This window comes from Tiliqua scincoides, chromosome 1 (assembly GCF_035046505.1).
Source record: "Tiliqua scincoides isolate rTilSci1 chromosome 1, rTilSci1.hap2, whole genome shotgun sequence".
In the NCBI taxonomy this organism is placed as follows: domain Eukaryota; kingdom Metazoa; phylum Chordata; class Lepidosauria; order Squamata; family Scincidae; genus Tiliqua; species Tiliqua scincoides.
The window spans coordinates 34,658,701-34,676,641 of NC_089821.1; the positions used below are offsets into that span (position 1 = coordinate 34,658,701).

The window sequence follows — 17,941 nt, forward strand, 5'->3', positions numbered from 1 at the left end:
TGTTAAAAATGTTCCTGCTTAATGATCTCACTTCCGGTCATGACATCACTTCCAGTGAGTCCTGAGAGATTCTCATTCTAAAAAGTGGGTCCCGGTGCTAAAGAACCACTGCTTTAAATCATAAAACTGCTTGGACTGTTTTGGAGAACTGGTTTGTTCTATGCTAGCTCATTGTGTGGAGAGGAGTGGAGGGTGTGCCAGTCCTTCCTGCCTCCACAGGGAGATGGCATATCAGAAGTCAGTCTACACATGCGAAGTTAATGCATGAAGGCCTACGTTGTGCAGCTGATGCCACAGGAAATACCGTAGATGCTCAGGTATAAGTCAATCTCACAGATAAGTTGAGGGCGGATTTTGAGCCAAAAATCATGGAATTTTCTATGACTCTCAGATAAGTCGGGGTGTTGTGTTTTTTTTGGTTTTGTTTTTTTTAAACATAGGGGGGTGCCTGACTATAATTTTGTCTGATTTTACCAGAGGCCAAATCCTGAAAATTATTGGCAGTAAATAATACTACCAGTAATTGTTACCTAAGAACAGTACAGTCTCTAATTTATTAGAAATATAGTAAAAGATAATGAGATATTTTTATTCATTAACTTTTAAAATTCTGATCTTCATAATCTTTCTGTAAACACTATCAGAGTAACTGCACTATAAACATACCAGCAGAACCATTAATCAAATCCTCCTTTAAGGCGCCTTGTGTGTTAAGCCAGAGGCTCTACATACCGTGTTTCCCCAAAAATAAGACACTGTCATTTTTTTTTGGCTCAAAGAAACACACTGGGTATTTTTTGGATAGGTCTTATTTTTTTTAATGTACAACAATCCACAGTCATTCACGTACAAAAATATACCGTACAAAAATATCCCTTCAGCACCCAGGAAGATGCCTGCCTGCCTGCCTACTCAGAAGTCAGTCCCTTTATAGTTAATGGGACTTACTCCCTGGAACATGTGGAGAGCCTCAGAGCCTGGTAGGCAGTGTTGCCTTGCTTGTTGCTTCCCGCCTCAGCTCCTCCTCAGCATCCTCTGCCCAAGGCAGCACAGCAGGAACTTTCTAGGTGGCATGCGGGAGTGCAGCGTTCCTGGTCATGTTGACCACCCGCCCCACCAGAGGACCCCTCCGGCCCCCCCCCCCCGGCCCTGATCACAACTAGGTCTTATTTTCAGGGTAGGTCTTATATTTTAGCAATTCTCAAAAAACACACTAGGTCTTATTTTTGGGGTAGGTCTTATTTTCAGGGAAACACAGTACAACATATAACACATAACTGCAAGTGTGCAATTAAATTCACAGCAGAGAGACAAGCAACAAGGAATGAGGATAAATAAGCACAGCTACACATAGTTGCAACCCTATTTACTCAGAAGTAGACCCATTGTTTTCAATGGGTGTTATTCTTAAGTGATGGTGCACTGAACTGTAGCCTCGGACTTTGTTTCAGATGGAAGTGAGGATTACATCCTGGTGTTTTAAAAACCAGACCGCTGCCAAACATTTACAAAATAGGACGAGGGTGCAGAAGGGTTGGGTGTGATCTGCCAAAGGGAACAAGGTTTAAATGGAAGGCTTGAGCCCTTGCTTACTTTTTTCTCAGAAAGAGTGAAAATGCTAACTATAGCTGCAGCTTGCTCTGGAGTCTGGTTGCCAGGGAGATTGATTGCCCTGTAGCCTGATTGATAGGGGGGAATGAATCTGAGCCTCTTAACAGTTTTTGCATAAACAAGGTGCTTATGCAGTGCTGTGCGTCATTTCCCTCTTCATTTCCCATTTCCTTTTGTTCTCCTCTGGGCTACTCATGGCTGCCATGACCTGCCTGAACAAGCCCTGATACCAGAGTGACCTGCAGATAAGGCGAGGAGACAATCTATGCTTGATTTACTGGCAGAAATTTATCACTGGTGAGTATCTATGAAAGTCAGGGAACTGACTGTGCAGTTGAAGTCTTTGCAGAGTGGAGCTTCTGCACTTAGGGCCAATTTTGGATGTGCTGTCCCTGCACAGGTGTATGGGGCTGACAGAGATGGTGCACCAACAAAACAGTGCACCCTCACTTCATATGATGGAATGGTACAAAGCTATCATCCACACCAGCTACTCTCTTTTAAAAAAAGCCCTGACATTGGTTGGGTCATATGAGAACATATTGTTCTATCTGGTTCAGAGGCTTGTAATGTGACAGAATCTAACTGAATGCTATGTATCAGAAAAAATTAAATATTTTCTTTTGCATCAGATATTCAGTATCCACACAAGATAGCAGGTCACTTGTTTGCTACTAAGTACCCAATTCAAATGTCTTGCTTTGGAGAAGGGCCAAGTATCTAGCAAATAACCTGCACTGTTCATAGATAGCAGAATATTTGCAGATTTAGAGCTAGAATATAGAAAGCATCTTATTTCAGCATTTACAGCATGTGAACTAACCACTACAACTGTGAAGACAGGCTGCTGCCACTAGTGCAACATAGAACTTAAATTGCTCACTATGAAGTTATGAAATCAATAGGACTACTCAAGAAATAACTGAATTAACTGCTTGTAGGATTGCAGAGGAAGAAGCCAAACCACCAAGAACTAACAGTGCTTACCTCCATTCTTGATAACTAAGCTTATCAAACAGTAATGAAGGAAGAGACCTAGTAGTGATTGGTGAACTGCATCTGAACACTCTGACACTAAACATGTGACACCAAACTTGACTGTGCTGCTTTCAATGGAACAAGTTTGGGACCAATCATGCGTCTCCATGATGCTTGCTGCTTCCAGTTTGGTCCTCTTTAGAACCATACTGAAGGTTCACAAAAAGTCCCCACCAAAGCAGCTACGACATGATGTGGCTGAACCTTATGCCATCTTAGTTTGTGCACCCCACTGTCCTAAGGCAGCCCTGCTACAGTTTCTCTTTTGCTACGGAGAGAAGTGACAAGTAGCATGGCCTGAGTTTGTGATACAAGTTGCTTACACTGATTGTGCGCATGTGATCCCATCCACTGTCCCCAGTTCATTAAACAAAAAAAAAAAGGCCAAATAATATGATGAATTACTGTGTAATGTGATGGTAAAGCAAGCATTAGTAATCATAATATTAAACCATTTCATTAATTATCAATTCTTAGCATGCGTGATGATCTAAATATTACATGCCTAAAAATCTTGTTTCGGTACTCATATATATATATTTGGACATATGAAATGAAGGTTTTCACTGTGTCTCAAAGATTCAGTTACAAACTACAGGGGCTGACTTTATTTGACTGGTTGTTGGCACTTGAGAGACCTCACAAGAACCTTTTTCAAATATCTATTTATTGGACTTTCACATTGTTCCAACACAAAGCTAAACTCTACCCCAACTTCACACACCATTAGGGCATGGATCATTGACTTTAGGTCTTCCTTGTAGGCTGCCTTCCTGCCCATTCATTCATGAAATGTTTATTGCTCACTAGTTACTGATGAGCATCTCCAGGAAGCTGCAGGGCAAAAGGAAGAAGAGTCCTATGAGGACCATCTACCTCTTCACAAAATTGTGGGGCAAATGTAGTTCAAACAAGAGAGGGAATCAAAGGAATGCAGCATTATCTACATGTAGATCTATGACATAGTAAACTACATTAGAACCTTAAGAATGGTTCTCTTGGTATTAAGCATAATAAAATGTCATAATAAAATGAGATGAAAAACAAGAGGTTCATTTATGCAATTTCACTGACTTATAGGGTTCTATCCTATACAGTTTCACCATCTATGACCAAATAAATTCAACCTCTGCAATTGTTTGGCTATACTGATTTAAGAGGTCCCTCTTTTTTCTCTTCACATTTCTGCACTCTTAGAACTGGGACAGCTTTCAGGTCACACATTACAACAACTTGATCTCTGGTTTCTCATATGTGTGACAACCACTGGCTGAGACTATATGCAAAACAACTGCCAGAGCCTTCCATTGAGGAGAGTTCACAAACAAAAGAGATGCAGTATTGAGAAACATTGCTATAACGCTAGCACATTCCATCACAACAAAGTTTTAGATGGGCAGAGTCACTTACCGGGTCACATTTGATAACTTTTGATAAGAAATGTGTGAGGCACTGATACGAGAGGAAAGTGTTAGTGTTTCCAAGGTGAAGGCCTTGCACAGCTGCTACCACACTACCGGCTGCAATCATGGAAGGTGGATTTGAAATAAACTTAACATCTGTTGGGAAAGAAAACAAGAAGCAGAAGTGAGCATTTTAATACGTAACATTTCTCTCTTGCAAGTCAAAGACATTTTCTCATATGAAACAAAACAGAAGTGGGTGGCTGCACAATAATGGAAAGGCACTGCTCAAGGCAGCTTAAATATTGTAGAGCATGTTCAGGAAAACATATGCAATTGGACCTACTGTTCTTAGTCTTCCATGTACGCTGAGTAAGCCAGATGGATAGATTGTTTTCTTCATCAGAGAGATTGATCAGAGCCTTCACAGCACAGGGCTTTCTGCACCCCAATGTGCTCCTTTGAAATCTCACTATAATCTTGTACTCTACTGATTTCATGAGTGTCTGGTAACTAAGTAAGATGCATTTATGCACCTGATGATGAGCTTGTGATGATATCGAGATAGAATCTGAGTTTCTATCCTGCATTTTAGTGAGCCATTTAAAATTCCTGTCTATTTAGATACAACTTCTTTTCCTCAATGAACTCCATGCACAAGAGTATCAATTGTATGTCTCTTTACTTGGAAGTAAGCACCACAGAGTTTAATGGAATGTACTGTGAACTAAGCAAGCATGAAGTTTGCAGCTCAAGCCTGCAACCCTAAGCATGCTCTTCAGGAAATACAACCACTGAACTGGGTGGGGCTTGCTTCTCACCGAGCCTGAAAATCTGATATGCATTAGAAAATAAAGTTGGAAAATTGAATCCCCAATTACAATTGCTGAGATTCTCCAACTTGCAAATAAGTCAGCTTAAATGAATGCTTCCTCTTGTAAATGTTTTGCCTCAACCTTTTCCCTATATCAGAGACTGCCTTCCATCCTGGCACAAGCATTGGATGTATATGTGGCATATCTAAGTGAAGGAGGTCCCAAGAATTGGCAGACAATCAGATACATTCTGATGTGACACCATGCTGACAAGAGCCTGGGCCCACTTCCAGGCTGCATTGCTGTAGGTCTTGCTAGAAAGCCACTCCCATGATTGCTGGGCCTATAACTGCCATTGTGAATGTTATTCCTTTCTTTTGTTTTGTTTCTTTTAGTAATAATTTACAACTAAAAGCTAAGTTGGGCTAAGACTCCTTCTAACAAGTGGTTCTTGATGGCATTTGACCAAGACCAGAACTTCAAAGGGGAGAATATGGCTCAATATCCAATTGTCAGGAAAAAAGTGGAAAATGCCAGTCTGTATACATCAACTTAGAAAATACTCCCAGCAGCCTATAATCAATAAACCTTCTCACAAAATTTTTTTTTGGGGGGTGGGGGGGAAGAAACCCACTATTTAACAGAATAATGCAAAGAAATTTTATTGTCATTCCAGTAGGTCACTATTGAACAGATCCATTATAGGCACAAAACCCACATTCTGAAAATATTATATCAACAAGCTATTAGGACTGCAGAAAAATCCTTTATTTCATTGTTAAATACAGGGTAGGTACCTTGGTTCAATTGAACACTTTGACAGCAGGTCAATATGCCTGCTTTAAATTGGGCAATTTGCTTCTTATTGGAGAGCAGGAGGAAGCACTTCAGTAGCACTTGCAGACCACAATGGAGAGCTGCAATTATTAAAGTGGTTTATGAATCTGGCTTTAAATGATCCCCTAAGACACCATCTATGTCATTGTTTAACCACTATGCCATGTCTGAGTTTATCTTTCTACCTAACCATTTCCATCTTATAAAGGCCTCATAATATTGACCCAAATATATCAGAAAGGATTGGTCCTGTACATTGACAATATCAATGCCACAGTGTGGAAATAAACCAGATCAAACCAATTACTGGTGTGCAGCTCATCAGACTGAAGAACTCAGGAAAACATGAGACATGTCTAACATGTGACTCTTTCGTTTGGCCAGATATGATTTTCGACAGGTGCCCAATTGTGGCAAATTGACCCTTGTGCTTTTCAACTTGAAACAAGTGCCCTGTGAGTAAAAGAAAGGCCCCGAATGGGCCAGATTCATGAGATCAATTAGACAGCAGCAAGTTTGGGAATCCACAAAGTGCTTCCTTTTAAAGTGGTGATAAACAAGAACATGAATTCCTAGTCACGCCCTCTTTCTTTCCCCTGTGGAAAAGTGATAATGAAGTTTAAATGACCAGTTTGTGTCTGTCCCCATAACCACTCCAGACAAGCGGCATGGACAGACTTTTTGTTGCGACACAACAAGGAATTATTTGTGGCAGAGACCACTAATTTCAGCATATTAATCAGGGGGCCCCTCTTGGCTGTAATTGGATGCCCCCAAGTGAAGAGTGTGGCATCATTGTCAGCCTCCATCGCCTCATCTTGCGCTATTGAGCGCTCAGGAACAAGGGGGCTTCGGTGAGATGAATTAGACCTGACACAGCTACAATGGGGAAGGGGGCCCCTCAATTGAAGCACACATCCCCAGTAGCCTATCTGAGACTTCATCCAAAAAGAATAAACAACTTCAGTGTTGTTAAAAGGAGAGGAGGGAGGGGGGAAGAGGGGGGAGAAGAATGCCAGCCACCCTGAAGGGAGGACAAAGCAGGCATCTAGGCGCTGTAGCGCTTTAAAAAAATTCCTAACAAGGCAAGTCACCCCTTTTCCCTTTTTAAATGGAGCAGCAATTCCATCGTCTGGAGAGCTGGGGGCTATGAATGAAAATCTTTTCATTGAGGCAAATCAAAACTCTCAACATAAATCACTGGCTGCAAGATGCAACAGGTTCCAACTGGTCACATACCTTGAGACTTCCCATTTTACAAAGGCGCAGAGAATAGAAGAATTGTGGCAAAACTTATTTCAAAGGAAGGGCTTTTCTTCAGTTTTTTTTTTTTTAAATTGCATTAAAGAATGATAATAATCCTCCCAAAGAGACCAGGGATGTTTAGACAACCAGAAGTACAGAAGGAAATACCACCTCTCCCAATATTTGTTCTTATTAATTGCTTTGCTTGCATAAAGCGAGGGCTTCTCTGCTTAGCCGTATTCTCAGCTTGGATCAATGAAGCCCACTGCATTTGCGTTATTTCTCCCTTGCTTGGATATGCCAGGGCCCTATTCATTCAGACAAACAATGCTGGGTAATCCCCCCCCCCCCAATTCTTTCCTTAGCCTCCCCCAACACCAAAAAAAGCTTTGGAAAAAAACATATTCAAAACAAATTACAAACTCAGTCCATTTGGGTTAGGTGGACAATTGAAGTTGGAGCACGACATAAATTCCTCCTAGCATTACCTTCACATGTAATCTTCAGACCTAGGGAAAAAAACCACACTGAAGATACATTCTCAGGCCACTTTTTCCCTGAGCCTTCAACTTGTTTAAACTATTTTCTTCTTTTATTTAAAGCATGCAGCTCTGTAGCCAGTCTCCAAGCAGGTTTCCCCTGATTTACAAGAGAAACCAGGTTGTCCTCCTGACAATGTCCACTAGATCAAATGGACCTTTACTTCAGCTGACTTTGGATCAAGTCTTATTGGGTGCTTGGGGGTTAATAAGATGAGCTTGTCATTCATCAAGGCAAAGTTTGGCAAATCCAAAAAGCACAACACATAAATGGCAAAACCAATTCTCTTCAATGCAAAGCCATGCATCCTTTCTTTTCTCCAAGCTCTCTTTCTAGGCAACCCTAGTCAACTAATTTAAAAAAAACAGAAAAACTGTGACTTTTAAGGATAAATTCATCAACATAAAACCCCATCAAATCCTGTTTACTTAGGCAAAATTCCCACTGACTTCACTGGGGTTGGGGGCTCCCTTGTTGACCTCCACACTTCCTTTAAGCCTGTGTAAAAAATTTCTGGACAAGGTCTGCATTCACCAATTCATTTTCCGGTCCTACGTATGGCATTTTGAACAATGTTTAAGATAGGCCTCTAGACGTGCCTTCTAAAAAGAAACATAACAACACTGACAGCAGATCAAAGTACTTGGCTCTTTGCAAGCCTCCAACCTTTGAACTATTCTTGTTTTCATCACTGTGGAACTGTTTCTGCCAGCGCAACAACCCAGGTTAAACATCCCCATATCCAAAAGAGAGGGCTGGTTGGGTCTAAGAAAGAGACAAGGGCTATTAAACGAATGATGTGGCTATAAACTAGGCTGTCTCACCATCAGGGTTCACTAGACCAGGGGTGCTCACACTTTTTTGGCTAGAGAGCTACTTTGAAACCCAGCAAGGCCCGGAGATCTACCAGAGTTTTTTTTACAATGTTCACGCCATCATAACATATAACATTTATGTGTACAATGTATGTTGGTGTACCTTGAGCCCCACTGAGTATAACAGGACTTACTCCTGAGTAGACATGCCTAGGATTAGGCTGTGAGGCTGCAATCCTAGCCACACTTACCTGGGAGTAAGCCCCATTGAGTACAATGGCCCTTACTCCCGGCGTTTCCTCCCAGAGGCACCTGAAGGGGGGGGTCGGCACTCCGCGATCTACTCATTTTGCTTCGCGATCTACCGGTAGATTGCGATTCACCTATTGAGCACCCCTGCACTAGACTGTCCTCCTGTCTGTTAACTTTCGATAATTGTTGATTTTGTTCATTTGTTAAACACTTCTTAAAATGATTAAGGTTACAATGATTCTTTAACCATTCTGCAGTGAGGCTGGGAGTGAAAGGCAAGCCTAAAAACTGCCACTATTTACATATTTTGTTTTGGAGATTCTGCGGCTACCTCTCTAACCCAGACCTTGCAAGTAGGAGGGCCTGTTCAAAACCAATACAGGGGAAGAAAATATGCTTGCTATTTTTTCCTTGGGTTCTTTGACCAAATTCATTTCAGGAGTGACATCACTAACTCTGCTGAGAGTTACCCCAGGTATCAATATCAGACTTGGATTTTAAATGCAGTTCAGCTTTCCATGTTTAGAGAAGTCTACTTAAGCTTCCTTATTCCAGGCCCATTTGGAATTGTTCTTTCTGATGAATCATATTTCATAGAATCAACATACACAACACCGGTATATATATTGCTTTTGCAGGCATCAGCTGGATCCTTGAGAGTCAACTCTGCAGGCTTCCGTTCAAAAAACCATGTGCTTTGGCAGCAGTTGCTTCCTTGTTCTTTTGCCATTCTAGATCTTTCTTGCCACACTAGAGGAAATCAATTGTTCCTCTACCTTTCACACTTTTTTTTTTTGGCTGCCTGCCCCCTGGAAAATGCCTCAAGTGTGCTACCTGGGTACTAGGAATGCAGTGTTAACATTCTTGATCCCACACTCCTGATTGTTGTTTGAGGATTGAGGGAGGGCTCTGGAATCAAGGAAACGGAACGGCAGTGAGGCAAGCATGTGGAGCTCAAGAGTGGGACTGCACAGGCATGCACACCCACGCAGATTGCTCTTGGAACCAAAAACCAGGCCTCTCTGAAGAGGGCTTTATAATCAGTGTCTCTGGGTCCTCCCGAGATTTAATGTATGCATGGGTTGAACACAGCACTTGGTCAGCTGGGTGGAGATAGCCAGAGGCTCAGCATTTTGCCAGAAAACCTGAGTTGCACATATTTCATGGTTCTCCTGCTGCCAGCAACTCTGGCAAAGAGGCAGGAGGGGTACAATTTTAAATTGTTCCAGAGAAAGCAGATATAAATCCTTCACCCCAAAGCTTAAAAAAATAAAAAACTGGGAAGGCATTCTGTCTTTCAACCTAGGAAATCTTTGGCAGTTTTTCCAAGACCTGGCTCTGCTTTGGAAAACCATCCAGCCACTCTTTCAGCTGAGCTACACACGTCATTCTGCCACTTTCCACAAAGAGTTTATTTCACCTTGAAGCTAATAGGAAATGCCTCTGTCTGGCAAAACTCACCTTTGGCAAAGCAATTCATGTTCTGCAAAGGGAGAGACACAACTTTCAGTGCAGGCGTGAGCTATGCTGCAATTCAGCACCTGAGCTATAGGGTTCACATGGGATTCTGGGCAGTGAGGAAGGGGGTGTGCTTGATGGGTTACACAGACACACAACACGCCTTTATGAGGGTGCAAGGCTCATACCTGTAGCACATAGAGCCACAAAAGTCTGGGCGTGTTTACGGATGATCTGCTTGCTGTCCTCAGCCACAGGCATTTTAGTCAGAAAATGTTCAATAAAATCGTGAGGAGTCATTGCAGCCAGATTCCATTTCAGCTTATTCACCAGAAGCAGTTCCATTTGCTACAGAGAAAAAAATGGGAGGGAAGGGGGAGGAGGAGAGGGGGGAAAAAACTTGGTTACAAGGTTCCCTTTATGAACAGTTGGAAATGTAGTATTTGCTTCTGGAATAGCACTGAACACTATAGACCCTTCAGTTTTGAGGCCTTGTTTTGTGCATGATGGCGAGTCTCACCAACAAAAACTTCACTCTTGCCAAACACAGCCGCAGCCATAATGCCACCAGAGAAGAACAGAAGCAGGCGGGAAAAGCGTCTTTCCACATGAAAATTACATAATTTTCTACCCTCCCCCTTTCCCAGCGCCATCAGCACCCAGCTGCTCTGAACCAAAGTACTCCATTAACCAGGCATGCTGCTTGAGCTCCTGACACAAGAGGGCGCCAACCACCCACTTTTCCTCCCATCATGTAACTGCATTTTCTCCTTGTGAGTTAATAAGGATTTAACATATTAGGGAATTTTCATTCAATTAATCAACTGCACAATATGGGCTGCAGCTGCTACAAAGTTAGCTAATAACCCCATGCTAAAACTAAGCGCTTACTTTTTTCCAAATAAACGGCCTAGGATTGTAGCTATACAATCAGATCCTGATACAGGATCTCCTTTTTACTTTAACATAAATTAATGGGATTTACTCCCCAGTAACAAGCAGAGGATTGCAGATTTAGTGGAATATCCCAAATTTCTCATTCAGAAATATTGCAGGATGGTCTTTGGCCATATACAATTATGTTTCTTTTCACTGAGATGGTTTAGATTAGAAGCCATACAGATAAAGCGGGAATAATTCAAGTGGTAGCAAAACGTATGCAGTTCTCAAATTTGTGTGTCTAAGTGTGTGCGCATGGAGGGGTTCTATTGGGATGATCTGAAGAATACATAATCATGGACTTAGAAGGGACCTATAAGATCACCTATAAGATCATCAATGTGATCTAGAGTTTTCTTTGCATGGTTCATTGTCTTGTTTCCCTGAAGAGATAAATATGAAATTACCAGTAATTCGTTGGGTCTAATGGAGTTATCAGTGTAAATACACAGTTTTTCTGCAGTTAGGGGAATTGTTTCCTTCATTTTTGAAGCCACAAACATACAGGTAGCTCCCAGCAGCTGCAAGTGGCTTTTCTTGAGGGGTTCAAAAGACAGATATCGGTCCAAATAATTCATAGCCAAAGGGAAAACCTCCTCTTCGCATTTCTGTTCCTCGCAAACCTGCAGGAAGAGAGAGAGAGAGGAAAAGGAGACTGTTGAAAAGAGTAATTATTGTTTTAATCCAGGGGTTGTCTTCCCCTGCTAAGCGTAGCAACCCAAAGTCTTCCGCAGACATGAGACTGTACCAAAAAAAAAAAAAAAACAACCCTCAATAAAACCCCACAAAAACCAAAATAAAATGCAATTTTCACAAAATTCCCTTGTGAAAAAACTCATTTGTGAAAAAAATTCATTGGTGAAAAACAAGAGGTGTGCAAAAACTGAAAGAGAAAGTCGCAATGTGGCATTCGGGAAAACGTGGTCAGGGTTTGCAGCAGAGAAATGGGAGGAAAATAGGGGTTTTTCTCGCTCCCCAGATCCAGGGAGAAGGCACCCCAAAGGGGGTCATGTTTCAGAATGTGTGTGTGGTAGGGTAAGTGGGTGGGTCAGTGCCTCGCCTGGGTGCCCCGTTGCTTGGGTGCTCCCCTTTGCTCACACAAAGGTGGCGCCCATAAAGGAAGCGTCTTCTTTTTCCCCAGACGTCATCTTTTCAAAAAATATTTAAAAATAGTTAAAAAATCAGCAGAGGCCCCCAAAGGGCCTGAAAACAAGCCCTGGGGGGTCCTTTACCTAGCCCCTTTGTTGGGGGGTGTGGGGCATGCTCTGAGGGGTCACCCTGAAGTGAAATCCAAGTGCCCCCCTTGCCCCTTTCGCTCACAAACAGCAACATGCGACATTTCCTCACGCCCAGCCGTGGGGAACATGGTGGGCTTTGGAAAATTAATTAAAAATAGATGTGGGGCACACAGGGCTTCGGGAAGAGGCTGAAAATGACCCCCCAGAGCCCCTCGTCCTGCTGAGGCACCCCCTGAGGGGTGTCCCCCGTGGGAGGGCCATGTCCACGCGGGTTCTGCAGGGCGACCTTGCCACAGGCTGGTGGCTTCTGAGGGGGTGAAGCCCACAGGCTGCCTGAAACAAAGGAAGGGGGCTGGGGGCAGCTCCCCACAGTGGGGAGGTGCTGCCCAGTGGCCCCCCACCAGCTCCCCACCTCCTCTTCCTCCTCCTCAGAGGGGGCTCCCCCTCCCTCATTATTAATAAGCCCTCGGCCTCAGTGCTATAAGAACAAAGATGGCGCACAGTACTGGCACGGGGAGCGCCTGCATACGTGTCCACGGGCATTAATTTAAGATTAAAACCCCCCACCCCAGGCACAGCCAAGCCATGGGGAGAGCCCCCAGGGGCCGTCAGTGCCACAAGGGCGCAGGAGGGGGGCGCCAGGGGACACCTCCAGGGCTCCTTCTGGAGTCCCATGATGGGTGTCTGGAGTGGAAGGCGCGTGCTCTGGGGAGGCTCCAGGCACAGAGCTCCTAGTGGGTGGGTGTGGGGTGCAGGGGGGTTCTCTGTGTGGGTCTCTCTCTTGCAGGGTGCAGGAAATGGGGCTGGGGGAGGAAAGACTCACAGCCCAAGCCTAAGTGGGTCTACTCAAAAGCAAGTCCCATTATGCCCAAAGGGGCTTGCTCCCTGGAAAGTGTGCATAGGATTGCAGCCTATGCACACTTACCTGGGAGTAAGCTTCATTGACTATAATGGGACTTGCTTCTGAGTAGACATGCAGAGGATTGGGCTTTCAGGCTGCAATCCTATCCACTCTCCCCTGGGATTGTCCCATTGACTAAAATGGGACTTGCTTCTGAGTAGGCATGCAAAGGATTGGGCTTTCAGGCTGCAATCCTATCCAGCTTCCCTGGGAGTAAGTCCCATTGACTATAATGGGACTTACTTCTGAGTAGACATGCATAAGATTGGACTCTCCCACACACTCACTGGGAAACAGGAGCATTGGTTTTAGAGCCCAATTCCATGCCTATGCCTACTCAGAAGTAAGCCCCACTAGAGTCAGGAAAGTGTAGACAGGATTGCAGCCATATTCACCCAAAGGGACAAGCATGTTTTGGAAAGCAGGCTTCCAACATCCAATCCTCTGTCTGTCTACTCGGAAATAAGTCCCAATATAGTCAATGGAACTTACTCCCAGGAAAGTATGGATAGGATTGCAGCCATATTCACCCAAAGGGCCATTTTTACCCAAGCAGGCTTCCAACAGCCTCTAGCTGTCTACTCGGAAGTAAGTCTCATTATAGTCAATGGAGCTTACTCCCAGGAAAGTGTGGCTAGGGTTGCAAGCCTGAGGGTGCGCGTCGGATGGCAAGCCAAAGGGGGGCACGCGTTTTCTTTTTGCAGAGCACGCTATACCAACCTCCAACATCCAAGTGGCCACAATTTTCCTCATATATGGTAAGATCTCCTTCTGCACGCACTTGAAGTAGGAGACGGAGGGCGAGCAGGTCTCCTCCGCCTTGAGCATCGTCTGCAGGACCCTGTCATTGAGGAGGTTGGCGTCCTGGTAGGCTCTCCGGATGGTCTCCACTTCGCAGCAGAGCAGCTGATGTTCCATGTCTGCAGCCGCCGCCTCCTCCTCCTCCTCCTGCTGCTGGCAGCCTGAACTCCCCGGGACTGAGTCAGGCTCTTCCCCCTTCCAGGAGTCACTGCGATGCTGCTCGCTGCTGCTGCTGCTACAGCCCTCTGGAGGCTGCAAAACTTTCGAACTCCCAACAAAACTCTCCTGGACGGGTCCCCGTGACGTGACTGTTGTTAAGCAGAGATCAAAGCGCGGAGAGAGAATGCGAAAGCGAGGGAGAGGGAGAGAAGCCAAAAGCAGGGGGCAGAGCCCTCAAGCCATCCCATCGGCTCCAAGTCCTTCCCCTTTGCTGAGCTCCGACAGAAGCAGGGGCTTTGCATGCAAATGCAAATGAGGACAAGGGCTGGCTTTCTCTCTCTCTCTCTTTTGCAAGGAGCGAGGTGGTGGGGGAAGCCCAAATTGTCTTCTTTGCATGGATCGGGCAGAATTTTAAGAAATGCAGAGGGCTCATGGAGCCGGCTGATGAATGAGGCCAGGCCACACACAGACACACGTCCTGGGCAAACCAGGGCTCCTTTAGGCGCTGCCCAGTTGTGCAAGGAGCCCCACCACGCACCCAGGAAACCAGCAGCATCGTGGTGACTCTGAGGATGAGGAATACAAAGGCACCTTCGCCATGTTCAGGCTAGAAACGGGGGAAAAAAATCACTTTATTGGCTGCTGAAGTTGGTGTCACGTCTCCACCACTATTAAAATTGGGGATCATGCAAACAAATCAGTTGCATTATTGCAAATAATGCAAATCAGATTTGCATTATTGATTGCTTTTGCATTTTTTGCTTAATTGAACAGCCTCAATGGTTTCCAAATATATATCCAAATATATATATTTGGATGCCTTCGCTTAGAAGGCAGCCCCCTTGGAAGCCAGGAGGTTTCCAAGGGAATGTGCTTTGGTTCTCTATCTAACCACTCGCCCTGGAAGCAGCACTAGATCACATGCCAACCACCCGGTAGAAAGGCCAAGAACTACTTAGCAAGATGGTGGCTTCCATTTCCTCCTGCGTGCTAAGGCAGGGGAAGTGGAAGCCAGTGCATGTGTTCCCTCTAAGCCATTCAGAATGAGTTCGGATTCCATAGCTAAAATCGAGGGAAGGGGTGTCTCATTCACAAATTTCAGCAGGACAATCTTTCTCACGTTATAACTCTGCCATCAATTAGATACGCAGATAAATCTCGCAGGCGTCAGAAAACCCTGCGGTAAGTACACATAGTGCAACCTGGATCTGTAATTTTCTTACAAGAGCCCACCACGCCAGAAAGGGATACTTTCAAACAGCAACACACAAACTTTTATTCTCTTTACAATACTCTTGTAGGGAGCCAATACTCTGGACATTTTTTTGCTAATGGGCAGAAACTATCTCAGCTTCTCTACTGGGGAGGGAAATTTAGGGTCTTGCCACTTTTTAGCAGAGGTCACAAACTGGAGAAGTATAGTTATTGAAAATTAAACAATGTGTTCAGTTTAATTTTTACAAAACCACCTAAACAACTTGGCTGGTCAGTTTTCATTTACATTCATGAACAGTCAACCTCCAAATTTATGTTAAGGGGGGGAAGTGCTGCTATTTCCTTCCCTGAGATTCAAACACCTCCCCACGTGCAGCCCCGATCATGAGCATGTTTACTTGGAAGAAAACCCTACCGGTTTCAGTGGGATGGCTCACTTTTGCAATGGAACCCCAGCCATTCGACAAAAGGTTCTTTGGATAGATGGCTCTAGGACCAGCTTTGGAGAACCCTTAGGGAGGATTCTACCAGCCTAGAGTTTACTTGAAAGTAAGTCCCATTGCATTTCATGGGGCTTACTGCTAAGTAAGCTTATGCATGTATACGTGTGTGTGTGATTTTATACACACACACACGGTTGCAGTTGGAGCATCGGTAGGGTGCCTTCTAATGGAAGCGGAGCCGGGCATTGTGGAACGTTCAGTAAACGCCAGCAAATTCCAGGCACGCCGAATATGCAAACTTAAAAAGATACCCTTTTTTTTGCATGCTAATTCCTGACCTTGCAAGCCTTAGAATCAGCCCCCCTTCTCGTTTCATGTTCTAACTCAAGCATCAGAGAGGAAAGAAGCCTCTCAGTCCCCCCTTCCCATTGCAGCTACCCTGTCACGTTGCTTGTGACTCAATTTCTTAACTTGTTTTTAGTAAATAAAGCTCGGTCAGTGGCCGGCTGCCTGCACTTTCCTTCTCCCAAACAATATTTGCTTTATCAGTTCCCCTTTCCAGGGAGTTTGCTTTAAAAGCACACGCACACACAACCATGAGAGCACTGTTTTTTCATTCATAAAAATCCACGTCGTCGGTGTGGCAGGAGCCCTTGATTTATGAGACGGGTGGTATCAGCTACAGCTTTTCCGGAGCCCCCCCCCCTTCTCCTCCTCCTCCTCCTCCTCCCACCACCCTCCAGCTGAGACGGGGCTGCACAGAAAGACCGGCTTCTGCTGCGTGTGGCAATATTGCAGGAGCAAGATCGCCCACTTAAAACAAAATTGGCTCTAATTCCTGGAGGGAACTCCCCCCCCTCCGGGCTCCAATACGAGAGGAAACTGGAATTAGCATAAACCAATAGGGGAATAGATCTGTTACCAGGCGGATCAGGCAGATCCTGAACTAGGAACTTGTTTGATTTCTCTGTGACAAGGCAAAGGGGCTGGCTCAAAAGTACGCGAGCCGGGGAAAAACGTGGAGCTGTAAGCTGTTCCTGCACGAGGCAGGAGGGAAAAGGTGCACTTTCGCCTTCATTACTGTGCTGGTTGCACTCACTTTGCCACAAAACCAAAAACGTGGTAGTAGAATTAAGGTGCTTTTTAATTTCATTTTGAGCCCAATCCTCTGCAAATCTACTCAGAAGTTAGTCCCATTATAATCAATGGAGCTTACTCTCAGGTAAGTAGACAGGATTGCAAGCCTTGGAAAAAATACTTTGAGCATGTCAGGGCCCAATCCTATTCAATTTTCTAGTGCTGGTGCAGTTGTGCCAGTGGGGTGTGCACTGCATCCTGTGGTGGAGGGGCAGACACTGGGGCCTTCTTAAGATATGGGAACATGTGTTCCCTCACCACAGGGCTGCATTGTGGCTACATTGGAGCTGGAAAATTGGACAGGATTGGGCCGTCAGCCATTCCATGGTGGTGGAGTCTCAGGGCCCAATCCTATCCTGTTTTCCAGTGCCAGTGCAGCTGTGGGGCATGCACTGCATCTTGTGGTGGGGCATTGGTCATAGAGGCCTCCTTAAGGAATGGGTACATTTGTTCCCTTACCTTGGGGCTGCATTGCGGCTGCACCTGTACTGGAAAATTGGATGGTGGTGGAAAATTGGTGGTGAAAATTGGGGTAGTGGTGGACAGGTCGATGAAAGTGTCACCCAATGTGCGGCGGCAGTAAAGAAGGCCAATTCTATGCTGGGGCTCATTGAAAAGGCATTGAGAACAAAACAGCTAATATTATAATGCTGTTGTACAAATTGATGGTAAGGCCACACCTGGAGTATTGTGTCCAGTTCTGGTCGACACATCTCAAAAAGGACATAGTAGAAATGGAAAAGGTGCAAAAGAGAGCGACTAAGATTATTAGTGGGCTGGGGCACCTTCCTTATGAGGAAAGGCTAAGGCATTTGGGCTTCTTCAGCCTAGAAAAGAGACGCCTGAGGGGGAATATGATTGAGAGATACAAAATTATGCATGGAAAGGATAAAGTGGATAGAGAGATGCTCTTTACACCAGAACCAGGGGACATCCACTCAAATTGAGTGTTGGGAGAGTTAGGACAGACAAAAGAAAATATTTCTTTACTCAGCGTGTGGTTGGTCTGTGGAACTCCTTGCAGCAGGATGTGGTGATGGCATCTGGCCTGGATGCCTTTAAAAGGGGATTAGACAAGTTTCTGGAGGAAAAAT

At 44.7% G+C, this 17,941-nt stretch overlaps 1 protein-coding gene across 2 annotated transcripts in view; it reads right to left on the minus strand.

Annotated features, from left to right (window-relative positions):
- Positions 1 to 14,178, minus strand: part of CCND1 (cyclin D1) — a 38,003-nt gene extending 23,825 nt beyond the window's left edge. For both annotated transcript variants that reach the window (XM_066637190.1, XM_066637182.1), the window contains exons 1-4: positions 13,813 to 14,178; positions 11,361 to 11,576; positions 10,203 to 10,362; positions 4,060 to 4,208 (exon numbers count right to left, since the gene is read on the minus strand). In XM_066637190.1, coding sequence (XP_066493287.1) covers positions 4,060 to 4,208; positions 10,203 to 10,362; positions 11,361 to 11,576; positions 13,813 to 14,010 — 723 coding nt within the window. In that variant the 5' untranslated portion in view covers positions 14,011 to 14,178. The remainder of the gene's footprint in view (positions 1 to 4,059; positions 4,209 to 10,202; positions 10,363 to 11,360; positions 11,577 to 13,812) is intronic.
- Between the last annotated feature and the right edge of the window lie 3,763 nt (positions 14,179 to 17,941).